This window comes from Lagenorhynchus albirostris, chromosome 4, assembly GCF_949774975.1.
Source record: "Lagenorhynchus albirostris chromosome 4, mLagAlb1.1, whole genome shotgun sequence".
NCBI classification, from domain to species: Eukaryota; Metazoa; Chordata; class Mammalia; order Artiodactyla; family Delphinidae; genus Lagenorhynchus; species Lagenorhynchus albirostris.
The window spans coordinates 73,809,461-73,835,501 of NC_083098.1; the positions used below are offsets into that span (position 1 = coordinate 73,809,461).

The 26,041-nt window shown below is 36.0% G+C and overlaps 1 protein-coding gene across 1 annotated transcript in view; it reads left to right on the forward strand.

Moving 5' to 3' along the window:
* Positions 1-26,041, forward strand: part of CLOCK (clock circadian regulator) — a 128,241-nt gene that overhangs the window by 63,201 nt on the left and 38,999 nt on the right. Inside the window, exons 5-10 of the mRNA XM_060148140.1 lie at positions 2,654-2,745; positions 8,303-8,392; positions 10,706-10,765; positions 15,453-15,601; positions 18,573-18,664; positions 24,383-24,472. Of these exons, the coding sequence (XP_060004123.1) occupies positions 8,346-8,392; positions 10,706-10,765; positions 15,453-15,601; positions 18,573-18,664; positions 24,383-24,472 (438 nt within the window). The 5' untranslated portion in view covers positions 2,654-2,745; positions 8,303-8,345. The remainder of the gene's footprint in view (positions 1-2,653; positions 2,746-8,302; positions 8,393-10,705; positions 10,766-15,452; positions 15,602-18,572; positions 18,665-24,382; positions 24,473-26,041) is intronic.

Genomic DNA, 26,041 nt, shown 5'->3' on the forward strand with positions numbered 1-26,041 from the left:
TGCTAGACTCTTTAGGGCTTTCTACATATAAGATCATGTCATCTGCGAAGAGAGATAATTTTACTTCAAACTTTCCAATTTTGATTTCTTTCACTTCTTGCTTAATTGTTCTAGATAGTACTGTGTTGAATACAAGTAGCGAGAGTGGCCATCCCTGCCTTGTTCCTCTAATCTTAGAGGAAAAGCTTTCAATTTTTCACTGTTGAGCATGATGTTAGCTGTGGAGCTTTTCATGTATGGCTTTTATTATCTTGAGAAAATTGCTATCTATCTCTTGTTTATTTAGTGTTTTTACCATGAAAAGGTACTGAATTATGTCAAATGCTTTTTCTGCATTAACTGATACGATCGTGTGATTTTAATACTTTGTTCCTTAATGTGGTGTGTCACATTAACTGATTTTTGTATGTAGAACCGTCCTTGTACCCCAAGGATAAATCCCACTTGGTCATGGTGTATGATCCTTTTAATATGCTATTAAATTTGGTTTGTTAATATTTTGTTGAGAATTTTTGCATATATATTTATCAGGGATATTGTAGTTTTTCCTTGTGCAGTCTGTCTGGCTTTGGTGTCAAGGTAATGTTGGCTTCATAAAATAAGCTTGGAGGTGTTCCTTTCCCTTCAGTTTTTTGGAGGGGTTTGAGCAGGATTGGTGCTAATTAATTCTTCTTTACATGTTTGGTATAATTCTTCAGTGAATGTTTGGTCCTGGCTTTTCTTTGTTGGGAGGTTTTTGATTACTGATTCAATTTTCTTATTAGTTATAGGTATGCTAAGATTTTCTATTTCTTCATGATTCAGTCTCGATAGGTTCTATATTTCTAGGAATTTATTTGTTTCCTCTAGATTATCCAGTTTATTGGCATTTAATTGTTCATGATAGTTTATTATGATCCTTTGTATTACTTGGTATCAGTTGTAATGTTGCCTCTTTTTGTTGTTCTTTGCTAAAAACACTTTTTTTCTGTTGTTTTATTTATGCTCTATTTTGTTTCTGCTTTAATCTTTATTATTTCCTTCCTTCTGCTAACTGTGGGCTTTTTCTGGTTCCTTGAGGTATAAAGTTAGGTTCTTTATATTTGACATCTTACTTCTTTTTCAATGTAGTATTTACCACTATAAACTTCCCTCTTAATGATGCTTTTGCTGCATCCCATAAGTTTTGATGTTTTGTGCTTTTGTCTCAAAATATTTTCTAATTTCCATTTTGATTTCTTCTTTGACCCATTGATTGTTCAAGAATGTGTTTAATTTCTACATGTTTTGAATTTTCCAGTTTACCTTATACTACTGATTTCTAGTTTTATTCCATTGTGGTCAGAAAAGGTATTTGATAAAGCATTTCAATCTTCTTAAATTTGTTAAGACTTGTTTTGCTACCTGATGTGATCCATCCTGGTGAATGTCCCCTGTGCATTTAAGGAAAATGTGTATTCTGCTCCTGTTGGGTGGAATGTTCTGTTAAGTCCATTGGTCTTTAGTGTTGTTCAAACCATCCGTTTTCTTATTGACCTTCTCTGTCTAGGGTTCTGTCCATTATTGAAACTGGGGTATTGAAATTTCCTACTATTACTGTGTTGTTGTCTGTTCCTCAGTTCAGTTCTGTCAATCTTTGCTACAAATATTTGGGTGCTTTGATGTTGGGTGTATATATATCTATAATTGTTATATCTTCCTGATAAATTTGACCATTTTATTGTATAATGTTCTTTTTGTCTCTTGTGACAGTTTTTTACTTAAAGTCTATTTTGTCTGATGTAAGTATGACCATTTGTGCTTTCTTGGTTACCATTTGCATGGAATATCTTTTTCCAGTCTTTTAGTCTCTGTGTGTCCTTAAATCTAAAGTGAGTCTTGTAGATAGCATGTAGTTGGATCTTGTTTTTTTATCCGTTTACCTACTTTGTCTTTTGACTGGCAACTTTAATTCATTTGCATTTAAAGTAATTACTGACAGGGAAGGACTTGTTGTTATTTTGTTCATTGTTTTTGTCTGTCTTGTAGCTTTTTGTCACTTTTTTCCTGTCTTGTCTTCCTTTGTGTTTCATTGTTTTCTTTTAGCGACATGCTTTGATTCTTTTCTCATTTCCTTTTGTGTATCCTGTATAGATGTTTTCTTTGTGCTTACCATGGGTCTACATAAAACATCTTATAGATTTAACAATCTATTTTAAGCTGATAACAATTTAACTTCAAAAACGCTACTCTTTTACTTCTCTCCCCCACCACACTTTATCTCCGTCACAAATTGCATCTTTTTATATTTATTATATATGAGTATTCATTAACACATATGTGTGTATTCATTAACATATTTTCATAGCTATACTTATTTTTATACTTTTGTCTTTTAACTTCTATAGTAGAATTAAAAGTAATTGTTGTAGTTTTTTAATTTTTAAGTTATTTTCTTTTAGAGACAATTTATAGAGTTTAGCATTTGTTATATATTGGTTTGGCCAAAAAGTTCATTTGGGTTTTTCCATAAGATATTACAGGAAAACCCAAACAAACATTTTGGCAAACCCAATATATTTTTGTGACAAAGTTATAAATTTTGTTATGTTTCAAAATTATTTTGAAACCTTCTTCATGATAAATGTCCATATAAGTTGAGTAAATCTAACACATTTTTTTCTGGTTTAAACAGAATTCTGAGACTGATGGTCAGCCATACAGAAGAATACATTGAACTTACAGTTTTCTGAAGAATCAGTTCAAAAGATCCCCAAAATACAAAAGGTAATGAAAGGGTTGTATCTTGGAATGTACTTTGAAATGACACTTGCCCAGGAAAATGGGAATTACAACCAACCTAAGAGAAAAGATTTGAAGATACTGACATTAAGAATTTCCTCAATGAGGACTTCCCCAGTGGCACAGTGGTTAAGAATCCTCCTGCCAAGGCAGGGGACACGAGTTCGAGCCCTGCTCCGGGAAGATCCCACATGCCGCGGAGCAACTAAGCCCGTGTGCCACAACTACTGAGCCTGCGCTCTAGACCCCGAGAGCCACAACTACTGAAGCCTGTGCGCCTAGAGCCCGTGCTCCACAACAAGAGAAGCCACACTGCAACGAAGAGTAGCCCCCGCTTACCGCAACTAGAGAAAACCCACGCACAGCAACGAAGACTCAACACGCCAAAAACAAATAAATAAATTTATAAAAAAAAAAAAAAAAGAATTTCCTCAGTGAAATGTCCCAACATGATATCCTTAAAATAAAGTTCACAGATCCCATCCTTAAATATGAGCTGTAGCCAAAGATCACTGGACATTTTAGGAAAGCCTCTTTTGTGAGAGTCAAAGACCAAACCAAAATAGAAAATACCAAGTTAGGGGAAATGGAGACCAGATAGGCAGGTAAAAATGGAAAGAAACACAAAACTGTCATTTAATAGTTTGAGAAATAAGAAGAGATGCTAAATCCATGAACATGAGAGAGAAAAAAATAAGAAATGAAATCAGAAATGGAAAACTCAATGGAAGGGCTAAAAAATGATACTGATGTTGAAAGTAAAGCAAAGAGAAAATGGGAGAGAAAAGATAAGAAAATTGGGGAAACTGTCCAGGATCTCCAATGTTAAAAAAAATAGGAGCTCTAGAAAGAGAATAGAGGGACTAGAGGGGAGAAATACAGAATAGTGAATGATTCAGCAAAACTCTCCAGAAATTAGAGGACACACATTTACAGGTCGAAGGAGCCCATAGAGTGACCAATGCAGATATGAAAATTAGTCCAAAATAGGGCATATACCTGTTAAATTTTGTTAAACATAAAACTACATCTCTGATAGTTTAGTCCAAGATCTTTTCTCTACTTTTCCAGCCAGTTGATAGACATGCTGTATTTAAAAGAGAGATAAAGGAAGAGCTTCCAGAATAAGAAAAATAATAGGTCACATATAAGGGATCAGTAATCAGAATGGCTTTGAACTTCTTTCTTCTTTTTTTTTTTTTTTTTTTTTTGTGGTATGCGGGCCTCTCACTATTGCAGCCTCTCCCGTTGCGGAGCACAGGCTCTGGACGCACAGGCTCAGTGGCCATGGCTCACGGGCCCAGCCGCTCCGTGGCATGTGGGATCCTCCCAGACCGGGGCAGGAACCCGTGTCCCCCGCATTGGCAGGTGGACTCTCAACCACTGCGCCACCAGGGAAGCCCGGCTTTGGACTTCCTGATCCCACACTGGAAACTAGAAGACAGTGGAGAAGGGTGTCTCCACTGAAGATAGAAGGGAAAAATGATTTTCCTTCATAATTCTGAGGGAAAAATGATTTCCAACTCAGTATTCAGAATCTAGCTAGACTGTTAATTAAGGATAGACCAATGTTAGTTTTAGACTTGTGATGTCTCAAAAAAATTTATCTGCCATGTTTCCTTTCTTGGGCAGTTAATGTAGGAGGTACTCAACAAAAATAAAGAAGTAAACTAAAAAAAATGAAGCCGTAGGAAGAAACAGGGAATGCAACTTACGTAGAGACCCAGGAAATCACCAAGATGATAGTGAAGAGTGATCCCAAGATTGCAGCTGGTCACCAATTATAGTTATCCATTCCCAGTAGGAGTAGGTCAGAAGGTGCCAGGAGAAATAGCTGCAAAAGATTAAATTGGTAGAATCTGTAATGTATTTGAAGATATTAAGAACAGATTTAGACAAGAGTTTAGGGCTGAATTGTAGATAAGTATTCAGAAAACCAGGTAAATAACAAAACAAAACAATGATTAACTCTAGGGAAAACTATTCCAAAAAACAAATTGTAGTATACCATATGGCTTAACTGTGAATTGTATTTACAGAGTCATAATAATGTTAACTCTGGATATAACCACCTAGCCAAAATCACGGTATTGGAAATTTGGGCAAGCGTGCGTGTATATGAGGTAAGGATGGGGGAGTCAAAGCTAAATTATTATTTTTTATAGTGGAATTCGGTAGATGATGGCTTAAAAAAAAAGACACTTTAGAGAACAAAAGCAAGCACTTTAATAATTACATTGGGGACAGCTCAAATAAATTGGGAGTATATAGGCATCCTACCTAAAATAGAATCAAGAAGTAATAAAGTAAAAGTTATTAGAGATAGGGAGTTAACTACCAAGGGAAACAGTTAAAGAGATGAAAGTGGTTGAAAGTAGGAAATGCGGATCAGAAGACTTCTGATTTTTTAAAAAGTCTTGTAAAACTGGATACTTTAAACTCTGAACAAGTATACATTTGTGAAAATAAACACTTAAGTTTTAAAATGAGAGAGCGGAATGAATTAAAGATGTTGAAACACCAACTGTACACAACTCTGACAAGTGGTTTTTCTGTGAAAGGGAGCAGAAAAGGAGGGCCATTCCTGAAGGGGGTTGCTGGGTCGAGGAAGTTTTTGTCTGTTTTGTTTGTTTTTTGAGGTAAAATACTAAGATGTTGATCAGAATATTCCAGTTATAGAGGGAGAAATTAGTGATGTAGAAATGGAAAGCTTTGAGAAGTGACAGCAGGTGGGACTCAGAGGACAAGATACTGATACTGCATAATTTATTTTTAATGCAGAATGTGTTATATTGTATGTAAGAGTTCTTTTCCAAAGATGGATTGCCAAGCACTGAGATTTTCTGTTAATTATGTGTAATGTTGCATGCTGAATTTAAAACATACCTGCTTCCATATTTTGCAAAGTTTGAATTGCTTAGAAGGTTTGTTAGTTAATACCTGCCCATGTGATAAATGTTTTAAAACTTGTTTTTAAAATGATGTTTATAAAAAAAAAAGCCATCCTGCCCTCCACTGTGATAAAATAGTAATGGGGTGCTTACTCAGCTGGGAATTCATATCATTGAATGACTTTGAGCTCAAGTTGCTTAAGTAAAGGAGCATTTGATTCCTAGCAGTAACTTGATCCTTTATCATTTAATTTGTAACTGATCCTTTTAAAGACAGATTATTTCATACCATAGTGGTCTATTAATATCAATATTTAAGAAAAACGACTTTTAATAATATTTAGTCTGTATTAGACCATCTACTTGAAATTCCTTGCTGTGAGTAGGGACATCGCATGCCTTCTAAAAATGACTCCTTAGAATCCGTAGCATGAGCAAGTGTGACTCTGCCTAGTCTTTTTTGTGCTGAAAGTGTGAGTCCTAGGATAGACCCCACACAAGACCTTTGGCTGCTCCCACATTACCACTTTGTTTTGTTAAAGTTGATTCAACACCATGTAAAGAAGTCAAGAGGAATCTCCTAACAGTTGCTTTAGAGTACTTAATTGGGCCTATTTCACTTCTTCCTTTATCTTTCCCTTAAATATAGCATGCCTATCAATTGGCTGGAAAAGTAGAGGAAAGATCTTGGACTGAACTATCAGAGATGTAGTTTTATGTTGTTCGGTTAGCTGGACAACAGATAGTGTTTGGAAAAATATTGTTAACCAACAATAGTAAAATAGCTTAATAAAGCATCAGTCTATCTTCTGAAGCGTTTTGGATTCACTTCCCTTATAGTCAGCATGGCCTCTCCTATATAGTATAAGTTCTTATTCTTAGGGTCCTTTTTTCCCTCTAGTTTGCCCTATTTCTACCTTCTGATAATTAAACAAGCATATACTTGCTGCCATATAAGGCTCAGATCTGGTCTTTTAACTTTAAACTGAAACTGTTCTTTTTTTTAATTCACGCAAATTGGCTGTGTTACCTTTGCACTGTTCTTTCTGTTCTAGTGATAGAACCAACCTCTGTTATTACCATGATGCTAACTAAGTATGTCTGTTAGATCAGAGGGCTGTACTTAGGCGATCTTTAAAGTCTCTTCTAACTCTAAAATTCTATAATTTTCTGTTCCATCTGCTGATGTTGACCCAGACACTTAAAATCACTATTTTATCCTGGAGTTAGTTCTTTTTATTTTTCCTGACTCCCCCCACTCATTATCTTTTAAGAACTCTTAGCCCTTCACAGTTCTGCTTCTGCAGCCATAACCACATGGGCAACCCAGCGTCATTTATCCAGAGTTATTCTCTCTTCCTTTCATGAATGTACATTTAAAAACAATGATAGAGTATTATAGAGTCTCATGTCCTTTAATATTCTCTCATTTAGTTAGAGTTACACAATAATTTACACTATTTTCTAAACTTTAATTAAAAAATATTCTTGTGCCTCAAAACTGTTAGGATATTTATTAGAGTTAAGGTTGTTATTCAATATTTAACTCATGACTATCAGATGTAAGTATCTTATATGGGTAAAACCTGCTTTATACTTTAGCAAAACTGTATAGAATATAGAGAGATAAATTTTAGGCTTATGACTGAGTTTTAAAGCAGTAAATTTTAATCCCTTCAGTGTGAGTATGAAACTTCATAATAAGGCTCTTCTCTGCTTGACTTGCCTTCACCCCTTTACCACTCCTGTTGTCTCTCACTTTATGCTCTAGTAATTAAAACTTTCAGTTGTAATATGCCTACATTTTTCTCTAAAGAGAAAACTCTCTCAAATATGACGCTCTCTCATAAATGCCTGTGCCTTTGCAAATCACTTTTCTTGTGGCTTAGAATCCCTTCAACTATTACCTCTTCCTGTCCTTTAGTCTGTTATTTCTCAAACTTAAATGGTCATACAAATCACATGAAGACCTTGTTAAAATGTAGATTTTGCTTCAGTGGGACTAGAGTTGGGATCAAGATTCTGTATTTTAACAAGCTCTCAGATGATGGTCTCTGGAGCACATTTTCAGTAACAAGAATCTAGACTGCCTAACAAACTCACTGTCATCAAGAATATTTCCTCTGACTGCCCCCCCCAATATACCTTCATCATCCCTTTTATTATAATTATTTAGTTATCCATCTCCCTCTTTAACTGCAGATTTTTGCCTATAGTGATGGTGTCTCTCATCCTTCTATTTCCAAAGCTAACTATACTGTTTAACAGAAAGTAGGCTTTCAACAAATGTTTATTGCCCATTAGCTGGTGTTATTATAACCTACTTACATAGGCTTACATATGTAGCCTACGTAGTCTAATATATATACTGAATATTAAGAGTGGCTTTTTAATTTCCACTATTTTGTTATAGAAAGAAAATGAATTATGGTCTTCAATTTTTGTTCCCCTGTAGTCCTTTTTTTAAAAGGAAAAAAAGCCTCAAATGTGCCTCAGCTAAGTATATTTGCTTGAAAATAATGTTACAGCCTTCAATAGAAACAAAAACATTTTGAAGTCTCTATGAAAACATAGTATTTCTCAAATTACTGTGTTTGTAGACATAAGTTTTTTAGAAAACTAATGACCATTTATTTTTCTTTCCACCCAAGGAGAAGTACAAATGTCTACTACAAGACGAAAACGTAATATGTTATGTTGTTTACCGTAAGCTGTAGTAAAATGAGCTCACTTGTTGACAGGTATGTTTTTAGAGACTTGTTTATTTTGAATTATATAAAGCAATTTAAAAAATTCACTGTTAGAGTAATGGCCTATATCAAACTGATAAAAGGAGTATTATGCTTAACCATAATTCCTGTTCCATTTACCTTCTGTACCGAGCAAATTTCATGTAATAGTAAGTAAGGTATATTATCTAGAGCCAAAGTCAACAGCATGTGGCTTGTGTTCTGAATGGATCTTGAACTGTCATTCTGAGTGATCTGGTCAGAACTGCTCTGAAATAAATTATGACAATTGCAGATGTTTGCTTGGCGCTTTGTGGGATCATCTGTCTCCTTATCTGTTGGTTCTAACTTCAGCCCTTTAAGCATCTTAGCATTTGTGACTCATGAGAGTTGACTATAATTAGGATTTCATTAGTTGAAATTATAATCTTTAAATCTTACTATTGGGAAGAGGATGGGCCTCCTTGTTTCTTTGATTTAAAGACTTTATTTTTTTACATTTTAACATGTCTGACATTGGGATTCATCTTACAATTGGCTTATCATAGTTTAATTGGTGGCATTGTTTTCTTTCGTAGTGGCACATAAAATAGTAAGTCTTATAGTCAGTGGTGTCTTAAATTTGATGAAATACAGTACCAGTTTTTAAAAAATACCTGCTCTTTGACAGCTGATGTACAGAGCACTTTTTATGTCTTAACTTCATTTAGCTTCACAATAATTCCATGAGAATTTACAGATGAGGAGTTTATAGGCCGGAGAGGTTAAATAACTTGTTTAAAGTCACATAGTAAGTAATAAGGTGGAGTTATGACCTGTATTGGTCTGACACTAAAGTTCCTATAGTTCCTGTGCTCTTATTATAGTGTAATGTGTGATTCTTCCATAGGGGATTCTTTAAGAGTTTTGTAGCTAGAGTTGTGCACAGAAGTGACTTTGACATCTAGGGACAGCTTTCCTCCCTTTTCTATGAGGTAAATAGTGAAGGTATGTACTCTATCAGAGCTTAAGACTTAAGGGGCAAGGAGTTTCCTCAGGGAGGCCTGCCTGCCACTGCCATGGATGTGGGCTGTGCCGTAGTTTCAGGTGAAATCTATGTATCGTCTTTTCCTCAGAAAGGATGTTTCTTCACTACTCCTAAAGATTAAATATGATTTTGGTATTATGCTTCTGAATGATTGTCACTTCCTATTCTAGACAGTGTGACCTGTAGGGACAACATCTGGGTGTTCAGACATAAAGCAGTGGTTTTTAATATGAGTTCATTATCTCTCTGAATATCGTGAAAGTTATGGACTCTCTTCTCAATAATGTACGTTTACATACAGAATTTTTTATAAATTTCATTGTATACATGGAACCCCAGAAGTCTACTCATGAACCTCTATGATACGAGATTTGTAGATGGTCTCAGTTGTGGGGCTCGTAGGCACTTCATAGGCCACAGAAAGATGTGGTTAAAGAAGTGAATAGTGAGTTCACGTAAAAGCTCATATCACTTGCAACTGTTTACTGTTGCCCCTTAGATTAAGGAGTTAGCCACCAGTGCTCTTGGTTTCATTTGTTAGAATGCTCTTCCCCTTGGTCTTCCCATAACCAACCCCTTCTTGTCGCTTAGATCTCAGGCTCAAACGTCCCCACTTCAGCAACTCCTTCCCTAACCACTCACACTAAAGTAACCACCCAGTAATTAAAACATCACCCCTTAAAAAAAATAATAAAATTCATACATTTTCATGTTGATTTGTTTCTACTAGAAAATAAGCTATATGAGAGTGGGGATCTGTATGTCTAATTAACTGCTCTGTAACCATGTCCAGAACAGAGCCTGTTACATGAGTGCTAACAAATATTTGTCAAATGAATCAGTACTGAGTGAAAATATATCAGTATAAGTTAATATGCTAGATATTGTGACGTTTCTGAGTGATTTGTGTTTTATAAAGTAAATGTCTCAGAAAATGTTTTTTAAATGTGCTACTATAATTAAAAATAATTTCAAATGAATCATTTTATATAATGGCAAATATACTGACTTTCTATAGATTTTCACTGGTTACTAAAAGTATGGAATAAGATATTTAACCTCTGGTAAAGTTAAATTCTTGTTTATTGTAATAAACTTTTTAAAATGTAAAACATAGTTGAACTTTGTCTATATGTGGTAGAAAACAGGTTAGTAGTTACTGAGTTTGAACTTATGCAATCCATAACTCTACAAAAATCCTAGGATATAACTGATTTGTTTCATACATTGTTTTAGTATTGCTGTTGCTTAGTGAGTCTGCTCTCTTATTTTCTCTATCCACTTTCTTTTTCTTTTAGAGACGATGGTAGTATTTTTGATGGGTTGGTGGAAGAAGATGACAAGGACAAAGCAAAAAGGTAGTTCAACTTCAGATATAAAATAGTAAATAAATGAATAATAAATAAATGTAATAGTAAATCAGTGATTTCCAAAATCTATCTGCCTTAAGAACTTAGATATGTTAGCAAGGTGGAAGAGGTTAGAGTATCAGTATGTAGTTTATAAATTAAATTATCCTCTATAAGTGCCCTTCTCACCACATCACATTATGGCACATAATATTTACATGACATCACTGGGGATGTTAGCCTTCGTCACTCGACTAAGGCAGGGTTTGCCTAGATTTACCATTGTAGTTACTCTTTTCTGTTAACCCACTCTATTCTTTGGAAATAATTTATTTAGGATAGCACACCTTCAGAGTAGGGATGGGGGAATTAAGCTTCACCTCTCATAGGAAGGGATTTCTACACATATTTGAAATTCTTCTGTAAAAAAAAAAAGTCTCTTTCCCATTTATTTATATCTCTGTGGACTCATGTATATTTTGTATGGACTCATGATTTATTTTGTACTTTAGGTTATACTTCAGTGCTATGTTATTCTGTTGCTTGGTTTGTTCCAGCTTTGGCCTTTGGGAGGTCTTTCTGGGTGGGCTTCTGTGTCTTTCGACATGCCTCCATTCTCCAACAGAAGGGAAAGTGGGTGGTGGAGAGTAGGCGTGGGGGGGAAGAATTGATGGAGAGGTATCATCAAGTAGGTGACAGGATGGGATCTAGAGCCATGGTGGTGATGGTGGGGGCTTGACCTTAGATACGGGCCTTGATGGTGATTACAGTATCAGGAGGGAGGGTCCAGAGAGCATTGCAGCCAAGTTTGTAGTCATTGAGGGTAAGCAGTAAATACTTTATGGTTTTTTTCCAGCCACATTGAACTACTTGGGTGCTCAGACATGAGGGTAGAGAGTGTAGTAACATTACATACAGATACAAAAGATAAACATGTAATAAGTAGTAGTTCCTAAATGTCTGTATTTAGCAAAATAAAAGGTACTGGGATAAGAAGAATATTCACATAACCAGATAAACTGCTAAATTCTTAAATGAATGATTAAAATATATCTGGTAAGAAGATTTTGAGGAAAGCTATATACAACTTTATTCAAGGAAATAAAAAGACCTGAATTTGAAGCTAAAAATATATTGGATAACTCCTTTCCCTTAACTTCAATCTACTGGGGGAAGGTTCTTATAAAATATTTCAGGGTAGAGAGAAAGTCACTGATAAGGTGGGAATAATCAGTCTTGCCTGAATGAAGAGGCAGAACTTTTTTTTAACATCTTTATTAGGGTATAATTGCTTTACAATGGTGTGTTAGTTTCTGCTTTATAACAAAGTGAATCAGTTATACATGTACATATGTTCTCATGTCTCTTCCCTCTTGCATCTCCCTCCCTCCCACCCTCCCTATCCCACCCCTCCAGGCGGTCACAAAGCACCGAGCCGATATCCCTGTGCCATGCGGCTGCTTCCCACTAGCTATCTACCTTACGTTTGTTAGTGTATATATGTCCATGCCTCTCTCTCGCCCTGTCACAGCTCACCCTTCCCCCTCCCCATATCCTCAGGTCCGTTCTCCAGTAGGTCTGTGTCTTTATTCCTGTCTTACCCCTAGGTTCTTCATGACATTTTTTTTCCCTTAAATTCCATATATATGTGTTAGCATACGGTATTTGTCTTTCTCTTTCTGACTTACTTCACTCTGTATGACAGACTCTAGGTCTAACCACCTCATTACAAATAGCTCAATTTCATTTCTTTTTATGGCTGAGTAATATTCCATTGTATATATGTGCCACATCTTCTTTATCCATTCATCTGATGATGGGCACTTAGGTTGTTTCTATCTCCGGGCTATTGTAAATAGAGCTGCAATGAACATTTTGGTACATGACTCTTTTTGAATTATGGTTTTCTCAGTAGTGGGATTGCTGGGTCATATGGTAGTTCTATTTGTAGTTTTTCAAGGAACCTCCATACTGTTCTCCAAAGTGGCTGAACCAATTCACATTCCCACCAGCAGTGCAAGAATGTTCCCTTTTCTCCACACCCTCTCCAGCATTTATTGTTTCTAGATTTTTTGATAATGGCCATTCTGACTGGTGTGAGATGTAGTTTTGATTTGCATTTCTCTAATGATTAATGATGTTGAGCATTCTTTCATGTGTTTGTTGGCAGTCTGTATATCTTCTTTGGAGAAATGTCTGTTTAGGTCTTCAGAGGCAGAACTTTGAGGAATTAACTTGGACAGATTTAAAGGCCAAGTTTAGAGATGGATAAGGTGAGCTAAGGGTATTCTGTTCACAGAGACTTTGAAGGTTTGATCGTGTTTTTAGGGGACCAAAAATGCTATGGCTGTGGGAAACCTTGGAGAAAGAGAAGGCCTCATAATAATGCTGTCAGAATTAAATGGACCATGTTGAACGCTGACATCTGTGCCCTGTTATTTTTGAGGTCATCACAAGGGCTGAGTACGTCCAACCTGAACATAACATGAAATAAAGTTGCTTTGATGGGTGTGATCCGCTGGTAGAATTGGCAGTGATACTTGATTTCTGTATATTTCTTATGCTGGAGTTAAGATGCCTATTTTAAATTATTACTTTTGGTAACTGTATGATCCTGGGCATATTCTCTTTTATGCCTGAGTTGTCACACTTGTAACATGAAAAATAATAAAGTCTACTTTGTAGGAATTAAATGAAATTTCATGTATGTTTCTAGTAGTGCCTTATATACAACATTTATACAATTATATACAATTTCCAGTAGTAACTTATATACAACAAATAATGGCTCTAAATTTTACCCATGTCTTCAGATATTTCATATATAATAATTCTCAGTTGCTTATTTCCTACTTACACCTTTCTAGAGGAATATAACTAGATCTGTATGTCTAACTTCCTCTAGTATGTGTCCTTTAAAATGTCAAACAGGCAATTTCACCATATTTAAATTCTCCCCAAACCATTGGTCTACCGAAACTAATATCTCAAGTTATATTACACATGGTCATCTGGCCTCCAGTCTTGTTTTGCATACAGTAAATTTCCAGTAGTATTTGTTATATGAATTTGTTTTGCCAAGCACTGATCTTTTCATTACTCTAGTGCTAGAATGGTCTTAACAAGGAGTTCTGTTCATGTCAGTCATTTCTTTAGTGCCTTCCCATGGCTTTCACTATTAAACTAAATCCTTTTGTGTAGCATAAAAACTTCATGATTTTTTCTTCCAGTACTTATTATTCCTAATTGCCACCCACCCTCCTCCCCCAACTCCAGCATAGCTGGACACAGAAAGCTTGTACACTAGCTACATGAGCCATGCTGAACTACTTGTGATAGATGTGTGGCCCTTATTTTATTTTTTTGGCCGCACCACACAGCATGCAGGGACATTAGTTCCGTGCCCGGGGATCAGACCCGTGCCCCCTACAGTGGAAGTGTGGAGTCCTAACCGCTGGACTGCCAGGGAATTCCTGTTAGGTTTTCATCTTTGTGCAAGTTTCCTGTGTCTGGAATGCCCTGCTCACACCCTGCCACCATCCCTTTCTCACTTAGCCTTCATGACTCAATTCGGCACACTTAAGGAGGTTCCATAGGTATTAGGTGAATTTCTTGAAAGGGCTTATCTTTCTGTAGTATCCCTAGTCCTTATTAGCACAGTCTCTGTCATTATAACAAAGCACTCAATGTTTGGTGAGGGAGTCAGTTAATTTCTGTTACGTTTCTTAAGAGGTTTGAACAGTTGTATTTTTTCCCAGTACTAATACAGAATAAATGCTCCTTTACTGAAAAAAATTAAATTAAATTAATAGAACTATCCTCTGACCTTTGGGGATCTTTTGGGAAAGTAGTGTACTTTCTAAAGTTGAATTCTAAAATCTGACTTCACAAAGCAGGTAATTAGAAGTATTATGGAATGATTAATTGCTCTGTAAATAATTGTGTTTATTTATCTCAAGAGTTCTCAGTACAACTAAGAATTTGCTTCTAGTTACTGCTTCACATAGAACAGTGGGAATTATTCCTTTAGCACATATATTTTGAGTGCTTACTGTTTGTTAGGTGTTATGCTTAAGTACTTAGATGAAAAAACTGGGGCTCTGTTATCAAGAAACCTACAACCCAGTGGAGAGACAGCTATGCAAAAGAGTGGTTACAGCTCTGTGTTGGAGGCTGGGATGGAGGAATAAAGAGGAAGAATGTGTGGGTAAGCCTGAGGGTAGGGAAATTTTCATTTTTAGATTTCTGTTTATAATTTAAAACTTACAGGAGATGGATAACTTTCTCCTATTCAATAATTTTTAATGATTTGGACTTATACATTATATGTGCTTTCAGAAACTGTATCTCAGTAATATTCATAATAACCTTATAAGGAAAATACAGATTCTTGGTAAATATTAGAGTAAATAAAACCTGAGATTTGAATGTAGTTTGTCTTACTGACATTTTCATAAAAACATGTATGCCGAATGCTTAAAATGTAGAAGCTTCTTTAGTGGTTAAACTAAGAAGAAAAATTATTGCCCTGATTAACTGTATATTGTTGGTAACCTAGGATATAAATATTTATTACCATCTGTATTGACAGAAGTACATGCTCTGTGGTTGTGTCTGTATTGAGCACTGTATTAAACTATTTGTGTAATTAAATGGACTGTTTGAAAACTGGTTATTTAATTTTTTATTTCATCAGAGTATCTAGAAACAAATCTGAAAAGAAACGTAGAGATCAGTTTAATGTTCTCATTAAAGAACTGGGATCCATGCTTCCTGGGAATGCTAGAAAGATGGACAAATCTACTGTTCTACAGAAGAGCATTGATTTTTTACGAAAGCATAAAGGTACATTTTTAACTTTGTAAAATGGATTTTTTTTTTTGAATAATAACAGACTGTCTCTTAAAGCATAATGTGATGAAATCTTGGCAGTGATGGCTTGAGACTGTATGCTTCCTAACCATTTTTAAGAAAAGGAAATAATTGCTTTTTTAAAGATTTCCTGGTATGTTCTTTCTTTCATTCAACAAACATGTATTTAGTGCCTACTAGTATATCCTAGATTCTTGTGGTGCAGGGTAACAGTCCTGGCCCTCAAGTAACTCAGGCCAAGGGAGACAAACATATAAACAGCTAATTGCAATGCAAGTAATTATAATGTGAGTAGTGCTCGTAAACTGTAAACTTTGTGTGAGAACACAGAGGAAAGAATGTGTCAGGGAAGTCTTAAACAGTTAATTTTTCAACTGAGACTTCCTGTTAGCTTAAGAAAAACAGCATTTCACATGGAGGAAATAGCATGTGTAAAACCAGAGAAGCAGGGAGAGTTCAGTTTAACCGGAGCATAGTTTGAGTTGGAAAGTTATGGGTCTATTTGAAAGAGAAGCAAGAGTCAGATCATGAGAACTTTATATGTCATTTTAAAAGATTGCTTCAGTGTATATCTAGGAAATAAAAACACTGTGTTTTAAAGTGATTATTTGTTAAAGAAAATCACTTTGAGTAAATAAGTCATGAAAAGAAAATTTTAAAGAATGTTAAGTATTTTGGTACTTAATAAATGCTACTTAATAGAAAATAGGTGAAAAACTTGTAAAAGGACATTTCTTTTTCAGATGGAAATGAAACTGCAGAACTTCTCAGAAAGAGAATTTGTAACTAGTGCCTCTATTTATTGCTAGCTCACTCTGTGATACATTACTAGCCTGGTTTATGCTCCACCACTGTTTAAAATTATTTTTTGTTAATTTAATTAATGCCATGACCCCCTACCCCCTCTGCTACCAATAAATCGGTAGCTTTTTCTTATATTTCATCCTCTTCTGCATCTCTGAAGCACTGGAAATTTTCATCCATCCTCCACTGGCTTCCTTTTCCCTTGGCCTGAGATACACTGTACTTCTTCATTCACCTCCCCCTCCCAACTGAGCTAACTTCTTTCCTCTTTCTTTTTCTGCCCTCTGAACATGACATTTCTCAAGGTCTTGTCTTTTGTGCCCTTGCTTTCTCTATGCTCCTTCCCTTGGTTTTGCCTCTCTCTTAAACTACTAAATCTATATTTCTAGATGCAAACTTTTCAGTTTTTTTTTTTTCCAGGTAACTTCTGGGTCTTTGTTTTACGTGTCCTCAGACTCAACGCATCTGAAGTTGAATTCATTTTCATTTGTCAAGTCATCTCTTTCTCTCAGCTTTCCTTTTTCCATTTTCACACCACTATCCTTTCAATCCCCTGGGACTCAAGCCTGAGAAGAGTTTTGCATTTTTTTCATCTTCTGTAGTACAGTATCACAGTTGCCAGTTTTGTTGATTATTCCCAAAATTGCTGGTCTTCATTTTTATTGCCACCATTATCATTACATTTTATCTCTACAAATAGTATTCTCACTAACTTCAGGGCCCCTTGTTAGATAGCACACTCCTTCCTCAGACATTGTAGGAGTTCAGTAAATGATTGTTGAATGAAATGAAATAATATGCATGCATAATTATTTACCCCTGACAATAGAGGATTCATTTTGGCATTTAGATATTTTTTTCAAAATTGGGTATATGATTCTCACACCAAAAAAATTTACCTTAAATTGAAAGGTGATTCTTACATACTTCTTACTCTAAAAATAAACCTGGGTTTAACTAAACTTGATGGGATTTGCTTATGGATTTAAGTCCTTTTTTCTGAGTGTATATAATGTGAATTTGAAAAGCATGACTATGTTCCACAGAATTAGTAGCTATACTTCTCAGTTACTCTTCATATCTAGTACAGGCATTTCCAATATGCCAAATTTTGGGTGCCAATTTAATATGCTATATTTATATATCTGGTAATAGAAAAATCAAAACAACTTAGTCCATTTTTTTCACTGCAAGGTAGAGTATATTTTGTAGAGTAAGCTCTGTGACATAGATTTTAATTTTACTTGTTTTAATATGTCTACATTTAAAAATGAAAGAATATTACCTAAATAGTTCACATTTCATCATTTATGAATAGTTTTCTCATAACTAAATCCATTAGAAGTATGTTGCAAGATAAACTATAATTATTGTGTTAAAATGTGTGCCATTAGAAGTATGTTGCAAGATAAACTATAATTATTGTGTTAAAATGTGTGCCTTAAGCAAATTTTTGACCAGCTTCCTACCACTAAGAAAACATACCAGAGGTCACTAAGCAGGATTACTCTGGGTTTATTACTATAAAGTTTTTGCCTAAAATTTTATTTTAGTCTCCTTGATTAATTAAGAATAGAATACCTTAGACTGGAAAGAATCTTTCTGCCTGGCAATAGGCAGGCCTAAAGTCATTCTTTTTCTTGAATTTTTTTTTTTTTTGGAGTGAAATAAAGTTATTCTTTTTTAAAAGCAGACTGACTGATCTCCTTGGCTCCTTTCCTCCAGGTTCACGTCCTTATGTCTGCTCTAGGTGCTACCGTTTGAATGGCAAAGAAAGGAAGGAGAAAAAGAACATATTCCTAATGCTTGGTCTAATCTGCTTGTTCTGATTCTTGTTTGGTCATTGTGTAAAGCAGGAAGCAATCTCAGGCCTGTCAGCAGTACAGGTTCTCAGAGCTCCCCAAAGAAAATCCAAAGAGACTGGTATTTTCAGGAGAGCAAATCCAAGGAGATAACTTGCTACATTAGCTCAAATATTTCCTCATCCCCAAACTTGGACCTCCTGATAACCTACCTAGACCAATGAATGTTATTGACTATGGTTTAGAGTGGGAGAAGGGAAGGCAACTTGTAGGACTTTTGTACCACCACCCTCTCCCTGTGGTTGGACTATACGGCTAATGTGTCAATCTGTTTACAGAAATCACTGCACAGTCAGATGCTAGTGAAATTCGACAGGACTGGAAACCTACATTCCTTAGTAATGAAGAGTTTACACAATTAATGCTGGAGGTATGTCCAGATTTAATTTTTGAAAAGTTTTATTTTCCTTAAAAGAGAAATCATGGGGCTTACCAATTTTATATAGTTTTAACAATATTAATTTAATATTGAAAAATCTTAATTCAGTGTAAGTCAGTCAACTATCTCTTCAGTTAAAATTAACTGATGTAAGTATTGTAAGGAAATAGTACTGTGTGGTAAAATAATGCCAAATCTTTGTGGTTTCAATAACATCTGAATTTTTGAGAGGCTTAATAAAAGTCAGAAACCTATAACTACCAAGTTCTCTACCTGGACCACAGTAACATTCAAATGAAAAATAAAATATATTATTCATCACATACTAAATATTATTATGAAATGTATTCTACTAGACAGTAAGATTTTTTTTAACAAATTAAAATCCATCTAAATACAACATAAAATGGTAATAAATGAAGTAGTTTGAAAATATTAAAATAATGAAATATACATTGAAAGGCAACTTTTCTCAATTCAAATAGAAACTTCTAAAACGAAATAAGTAGATGTTCTTTTGCGACAAAATTATTTTTGAAAACAATTCAGGTCATATTTGCTTAGAATTGCAAAACTTAATAACTTATACAATCAATTATAAAATCCACAAAAATTTTGAGTCACTCATACCTATCTATTTTACTTTTTTACTTTTTGATCATTTCCTATTTACATTAATAAGGTATCATCTATGCACACGAAGTACGGAGTTCAGTATCAGATTTCCATGAAAACTTACAATAAACAAAGGTGGTATACTTTGGTGGTAACAGTTAAGGATAAGAAAAATACATATGCAGAAGGTAGACATGGAAGAAGTAGAGGAAAGCAGTTGAGGTAGGAATATATAGAGGTTGTTAAATAATTTACATTTCTCATTCTGTTTGTTTGGGTCTGTTATTTTAGAACTTAAGCATTTTTCTGTGTGGTGTATGTAATGTGGTGTATGTATATGTAATAGCCATGTCTCAAGTGTCTTTGTATATTGACCAAAGCCTAAAGCAACATTATTTTGCAAATTAATGAACTATTTTTCTATTTATACTTTAGGTGGAACAGTTAATTGCTGGATTAATTAAGTCTTTACCTATTCAGCAGAAATGTTACCGTATGAAAATTTGTTGGAGTATAAATACATTGTATATATATTTAAAGTTGTGCTTAAAATCTGAAAAATAATGGAGCACTTTTCAAATATTACCTCAGTGAATCCTCACAATACTCTTCTGAAGATAAACTATTAGTATCCCTTTCTAACTTTCAGATGAGGAAATTGGGGAACAAAGGGATTATGAAATTTGCTCAAAATAAAACAGTAATTAGCTTAGCTAGGACTCACTGCAGGAAGACTAGCCTCTGGTCCCGGTGGCCCCAGCCCTTGTGCCCACTGCCACTCATGAGACTTGTTTTCAGTGAAGGCTAGCCGTGGCACAGGACTTTTAGCTTAGTAACCAGCAGTCAACTCTTTAAGTTAGTGGACACTTAAGTTACAAACCAAATAATAGTTCCAATTTTGTTAAATTTTTTCTCCTCTTAAAGGTAGTTTGCCATTGTCTGAAATTATCTCTTTAGATAGAAGTAATACATTTATGAAAGGGTACACACAAGCTAATGTCTGTAACCACAAGAAGAAATCAACTCATTTAATTCCTCTTTAATTTTTTCTTTGATTATTTCTCAGTGTAATCATTTAATAAGATCTTCTGTGTTAATCATAAGCTATTTATGTACCCTGCTTTATTGGTATGAAAAATTTTTTATAAATTCATAAATTGATGTAATGTCCACACTTAAGAATCTTAGCAAGGTAAATTACCTATTCACTAATAAGCTAAACGGAAAGCATTGTCCTCAAATTTGTCTTTACAATGAACAGATTTTTTAAATTAATTGCCAAGACACACGTAGTGCATATGTAGATAAGTGTTAAAAATAAAGAGTCCAGAGATTGTAACATTATATGTAATATGCAACAGAGAAAATTTAAACATGTTAATTTTGAAAATATAAATTAGTTGTCTCATGATTATCCTCACTGCTTTTAAAATTACATTCCTGAAGAATACTACATTTATTTATTTTCAATATGTCAAGCATATTTTTGATTTTTAGTGAATATTTACAACTACTAAGTAAATATGCATTTTAAGTTCATATTGCCAAGATTGAAGGATATGTATAAATGTGTGTACTGTAACCTGAGTCCAACTAACCTAGTTGTGTTACTGTTTGCTAGTCATGTTGATAAGATTACAGTTAGGCAGTCTGGATACCCGTTTCAGCAGAATTTCGGATGTAGGCTATATCGTAGAATGTTAGAGCTGCTAGTAGAGGAGGTGGGGTCATTCAGCTCAACCTCTTCATTTTACGGATGAGGCCTGGAGAGGCTGCAGCTTGTCTGGTCAGATTGCTAATTAATTCAAGAACTCAGACTAAGATCTTAAAATTCACTTATACCTTATGTGTTGGCTGTCTTTCTCCATTCTTCCATTGCCACCTGTCCCTCTTCCTCTTGTCTCTGTTGCTTAAGGAATATTCCTTGCTACCCTTGCTGGGGGTGTTGAGAGTAGCCAAGGAAATCAGGGCAGTTTACCCTGACCAGACCTCTATGCAGAGTCATCTCTGTGTGAAGTCATCTCCTTGTAAGGAGTTCTTTCTCCTTGGCAGCTGACAGCTCTCTCCAGTAATCTACAAGGGAAGGGCCAGTGCCCTGCCTGCCTCATCACAAGGTGGTTCTGTCCCCTTCCCTAGAACTTCCATCCAGTCTTCCCATATTAAACACCCACTAAGGAAACAGCGAAGGTTTACACAGGCCTTTTGTTGTGGGTAAAGTAAATGTCAAATAGGAAGATGAGTTTTAACTAATGAGCCCTTTCCTTCCTATCGTACAACGTGGGCAAGGGATAACCTTCAAGGTATTCAGTCTTGGTATGAGGATATCCTTCTGTGTCTTGATCTTCCTTCCACATCTCTTGAGTCTTCCTCCCCAAGGCCCCTTCAGTTTTTGGTGTACCTGCTTACCTTCTTGGGAAATTAGATTCCTCCACTCAAAAGAAGTTTGAGCCCTGGATCCCTTCTTGTGTTAATTAAGACTTGGTGAGATGCTGGTGGAGGCTTTTCTCTGCTGAATCTTTGCCTGCTTTGAAAAAGGAAGGGGCAGGCTCTGGTTCTGGGAGTGGGATCAAGTCATTAAGAGTTCTGATTTTAGTTGATTCTCTTCACAGAAGAGAGTTGCATCCTAATTCCTAGCAAATAGAGATCATCATAGAAAATAGTAATTTGCTTTCAAAGATGACACAATCTAGCTTCACATGAGAAAAGCATGTCCTTCTTAACATCATTTTGACCCTTTTCCTTAGGAAATAATACCAGCATTATTGTACCAAGGAGTTTTTGTAAAAATTTCATGAATTTGCTTAAAGTATAAGATTTTCACCCCCTCCCCTTACATTAGCCAAGAATGAGTTTGAGCCATTCTAGAAAACAGGCATCTACTCAAAATAAGTACTTTCTGATATCCAAACGTCTCCCTCAATAGAAGAGGAGGTGGGGGATGCCTTTTTCCCTACTTCCAACACGTACCTCAGCAGTTACTTGGAGGGAGGTTACTCTAACTCTCAGATCCATAAATTACATACAGGTTATTTTTTAGTTGCCACGGGCCACACATATGCTAGGTGCTGCAGATACAGTATTGGAGGAGTTATACATAATTCTCACTAGAGATTGTATCTTTTGAGAGAACCCTAAAACAAGAAATTCAAATTTAGTGTGATAACTATTTATTTATTTATTTATTTATTTTGCGGTAGGCAGGTCTCTCACTGCTGTGGCCTCTCCCGCTGCGGAGCACAGGCTCCGGACGCACAGGCCCAGTGGCCATGGCTCACAGGCCCAGTGGCCCTGGCTCACAGGCCCAGCCACTCCATGGCATGTGGGATCCCCCCGGACCAGGGCACGAACCCGTGTCCCCTGCATCGGCAGGCAGACTCCCAACCACTGTGCCACCAGGGAAGCCCTGTGATAACTATTTTGATAGGAGAAGAGGAACTCCTCTCACGGTGTATCTTTTCTGCTGTATATCTTCAACATCTTTTCTATTGCATCTTCTTTCCCTTCAGCCTGCAAATATATTTCAGTTACTTTTTTAAAAAATGACTTCCCTTGATACTTTGTCCCCTCAAAATGTGTCCTTTCATGAACTTTAGAAGGGAAGAAAGAGTGGTTTATAATAGACTTCTGATCATCCACCCATCTCTAAACTCATTGTAGTGTGACTCACCTTCCTATGGAAATTACTCTTAAAAGTCACCAAAATTCAGTCCTCATTTTCTCATTCCTTGTCTTATTTGATTCTATGTTATACTGAACCATCCCTCTTCCTCCTCATTCACTTTGTCATTCTTTCTTCCATTGACTTCATTGACAACAGTGTATTCTGTCTTTGTCATTTTCTCTGGTGCTTTTGCTCCTTCTCATTCCCATAAATAGATTATTCCCCAAGGATTTGTCTTTGGCATTCTCCTCTCTTGCAGATCTCATTTCTTCAGCTGCAACTTTGGTGCTTAGAATTCTCAAATGAAAAACTTTGTGATATGTGAATACAGGATTGCTTTATTATTATTATTACTATTTTATAAATTTATTTTTTAAAATTTTTGGCTGAGTCGGGTTGGGTCTTTGTTGCTGTGCACGGGCTTTCTCTAGTTGTGGCTAGTGGGGACTACTCTTCATTGAGGTACACGTGCTTCTCATTGTGGTGGCTTCTCTTGTTGCAGAGCATGAGCTCTAGGCACACAGGCTTCAGTAGTTGTGGCATGTGGGCTCAGTAGTTGTGGCTTGCGGGCTCTAGAGCGCAGGCTCAGTAGTTGTGGCGCACGGGCTTAGCTGCTCCGCAGCATGTGGAGATCGAACCCATGTCCCTGCGTCAGCAGGCGGATTCTTAACCACTGCACCACCAGGGAAGTCCCAGGATTGCTTTATTATTAAGTATTGTTCCCCTATGCTGACTTCTCTCCTGAACTCTAACATCACATTTCTTAATGCTTGCCTAAGTCCGTCCTTCTCTATTCTTACTGCTGCTAATTTCATTTGGATTCTCCTTAACTTCCCCAACTATTCTGAAGGCCACTGAGATTTTCCTCTTAATTCACTTTTTCCTCTAAATCCATTTTACACACTGCTTCCAGACCACTCTTGAAAAAAGTCCATATGTCTTGCCCTGGTACTCAAGGCCTATCATGATCTGACCTCAGCCTACTTTTTCAGCTTACTCCCTTTCACTTTATTCCCCATGTATCTCCCTGTGCTTCAGTCTGTACATAATATCTGTCTGTTAATATATCCGAAGGTGGTAATGTGTTCTTTTGTGTGCCGAAGACATATTATTGGTGGCCTATGTGCTTCGGAGATATTAACATCTTCAAATAAGGCCATTGTTGTATAACAACATGATAAAGGTAGAACATTGTTTCTACCTTTTAGAAACCAATTATCCAATAATGGCCATAGAGTGATTTTTTTTTCCAGAAGCATTTTAAAATGCACAAAGATAGATACTAAGGTATTGTAAAGGGGAAAAGCTAGCATTTTGACAGTGCTCTGGAAATTTCCACAGTTAAGTCCTTTGTCATTTATCTTAGATTTTTATTTCTGTCCTGTGAAATACTTTTTTCTTTTCATTTAACTGACCATTATGTTTAATTTCAGGCTCTTGATGGTTTTTTTTTAGCAATCATGACAGATGGAAGCATAATATATGTATCTGAGAGTGTAACTTCATTACTTGAACATTTACCAGTAAGTATAAAAATTCTGTGATCTTCTTATTTAATGCCTGTTCTAAACGTTCTAAAGCACTAAGCAGTGGACCCCTCAGAGCAGTGCTGAACAGCGGTTGGAGCGGGGATGCGACCTCTAAATAGTCTCTTGTTTTAGTATGTCTGTATTTTCTCAGGTCAGTCATTAATCTGTAGTGACTAAATATTCAGCTACCACTTTACCTAACCTCTATTCTTCTTGCCCTCTTTATTATCATGCTGAGTTTTCAGTATTAACTTTTTAATCAGCGTGGTGAAGATGTTGCTTAATCACTGAAATTATCTTGAGAATAACTAGATTTCTACTGAGATATTTGTTGCAGCTAAATAATAATTTTCTCAAAAGAATGACTTATAAGAACATACTGAAAATAATAGATAAGAACTTTTGTGCTCTGTGGCTTCAGTTGATAATATTTTAATGGCCATATTCAATTTGTTATTAATAATCAAAAGAGTAGATAATTCGAAAAGAATTATAATTTTGATTAGAATGGTGAATACCTGAATTATGTATTTGCTGTTTTACTTAACATATATTTATTGAACATCTGCTCTGCCAGGTACTATGCTAGGTGCTCTGCTACAATTGACAGTTCTTATGAATTTGAAGTTTTTATTGAATATGTAATGTTCTTACCTAAGATGGTGTTACCCAGAAACTGGGTTCGCCTCTTGGTGGGTGCCAAGCCAATAGACCCAACCAAGCCAAAGACTGGGAGAAGGAAGGATTTATCATAACTCGCAGCAAGTAAGGAGAACACGTGGTGGTGGTGGGGGGGGGGATCCTTCACAAAGTAGTGTCTCCCCAGACAGCAAAATTGGGGAAGTTTTAAGCTAAGGGCACATGCATATTCAGGAAGGGGCTTTAGCAGAGGAGAATTCAGCATAGAAGTGGGGCAAAGGATGACAGAGTCCCAGCTTTACTTGGCTGAAGTCAGAAAAGGTCAGCATCATCATTATATCCTCCACTTGGGGTGGGGGGCCTTGGTTCCTACAGAGCTCAGATGTATTACTATGTATATCCTTTGAGAAGGAACTAGGACTCTGCTTTATCCCTGCACTATTGTTTGCCTGCCTTTTCTCTCTCCCTGCATTCCTTTGTTCCCTTCAGATCATTAAATACTGAGATCAGGGCAAGCATTGTGGCCAGGCTTAGATTACAAAATGGCTTCTCTTATGTCAAGAAAGCTATTCCTGGTTCTCTTTCTCCAGGGGCCCCCTAACTTATCTGCTTACAGTGGGGCTTGTGGTGTAAATATTTTGAAGTTACTTATAAATTACTCTTAAAATGCCCATCTCTTGAAAATGTATAACAGTGCAGAGTCAACTGTTCTATAAGGATCTCTTTCAAGAGATGTTGAAAAGCAGTGTCTCCTTCCCTCTGATTACTCTGCTACTTTGTACTTTGTAAAGAGAATGGACTCTATACTTAAAAGGCCAGATTCTAAAAGGGTATTTTGTTTCTGAAAACCAGGCAGTAAGTAATTTGCTAATTTCTTTGGGTCACACAGAAAATGACTTGGCTTTACTGCTTCTCTAGGGGCTT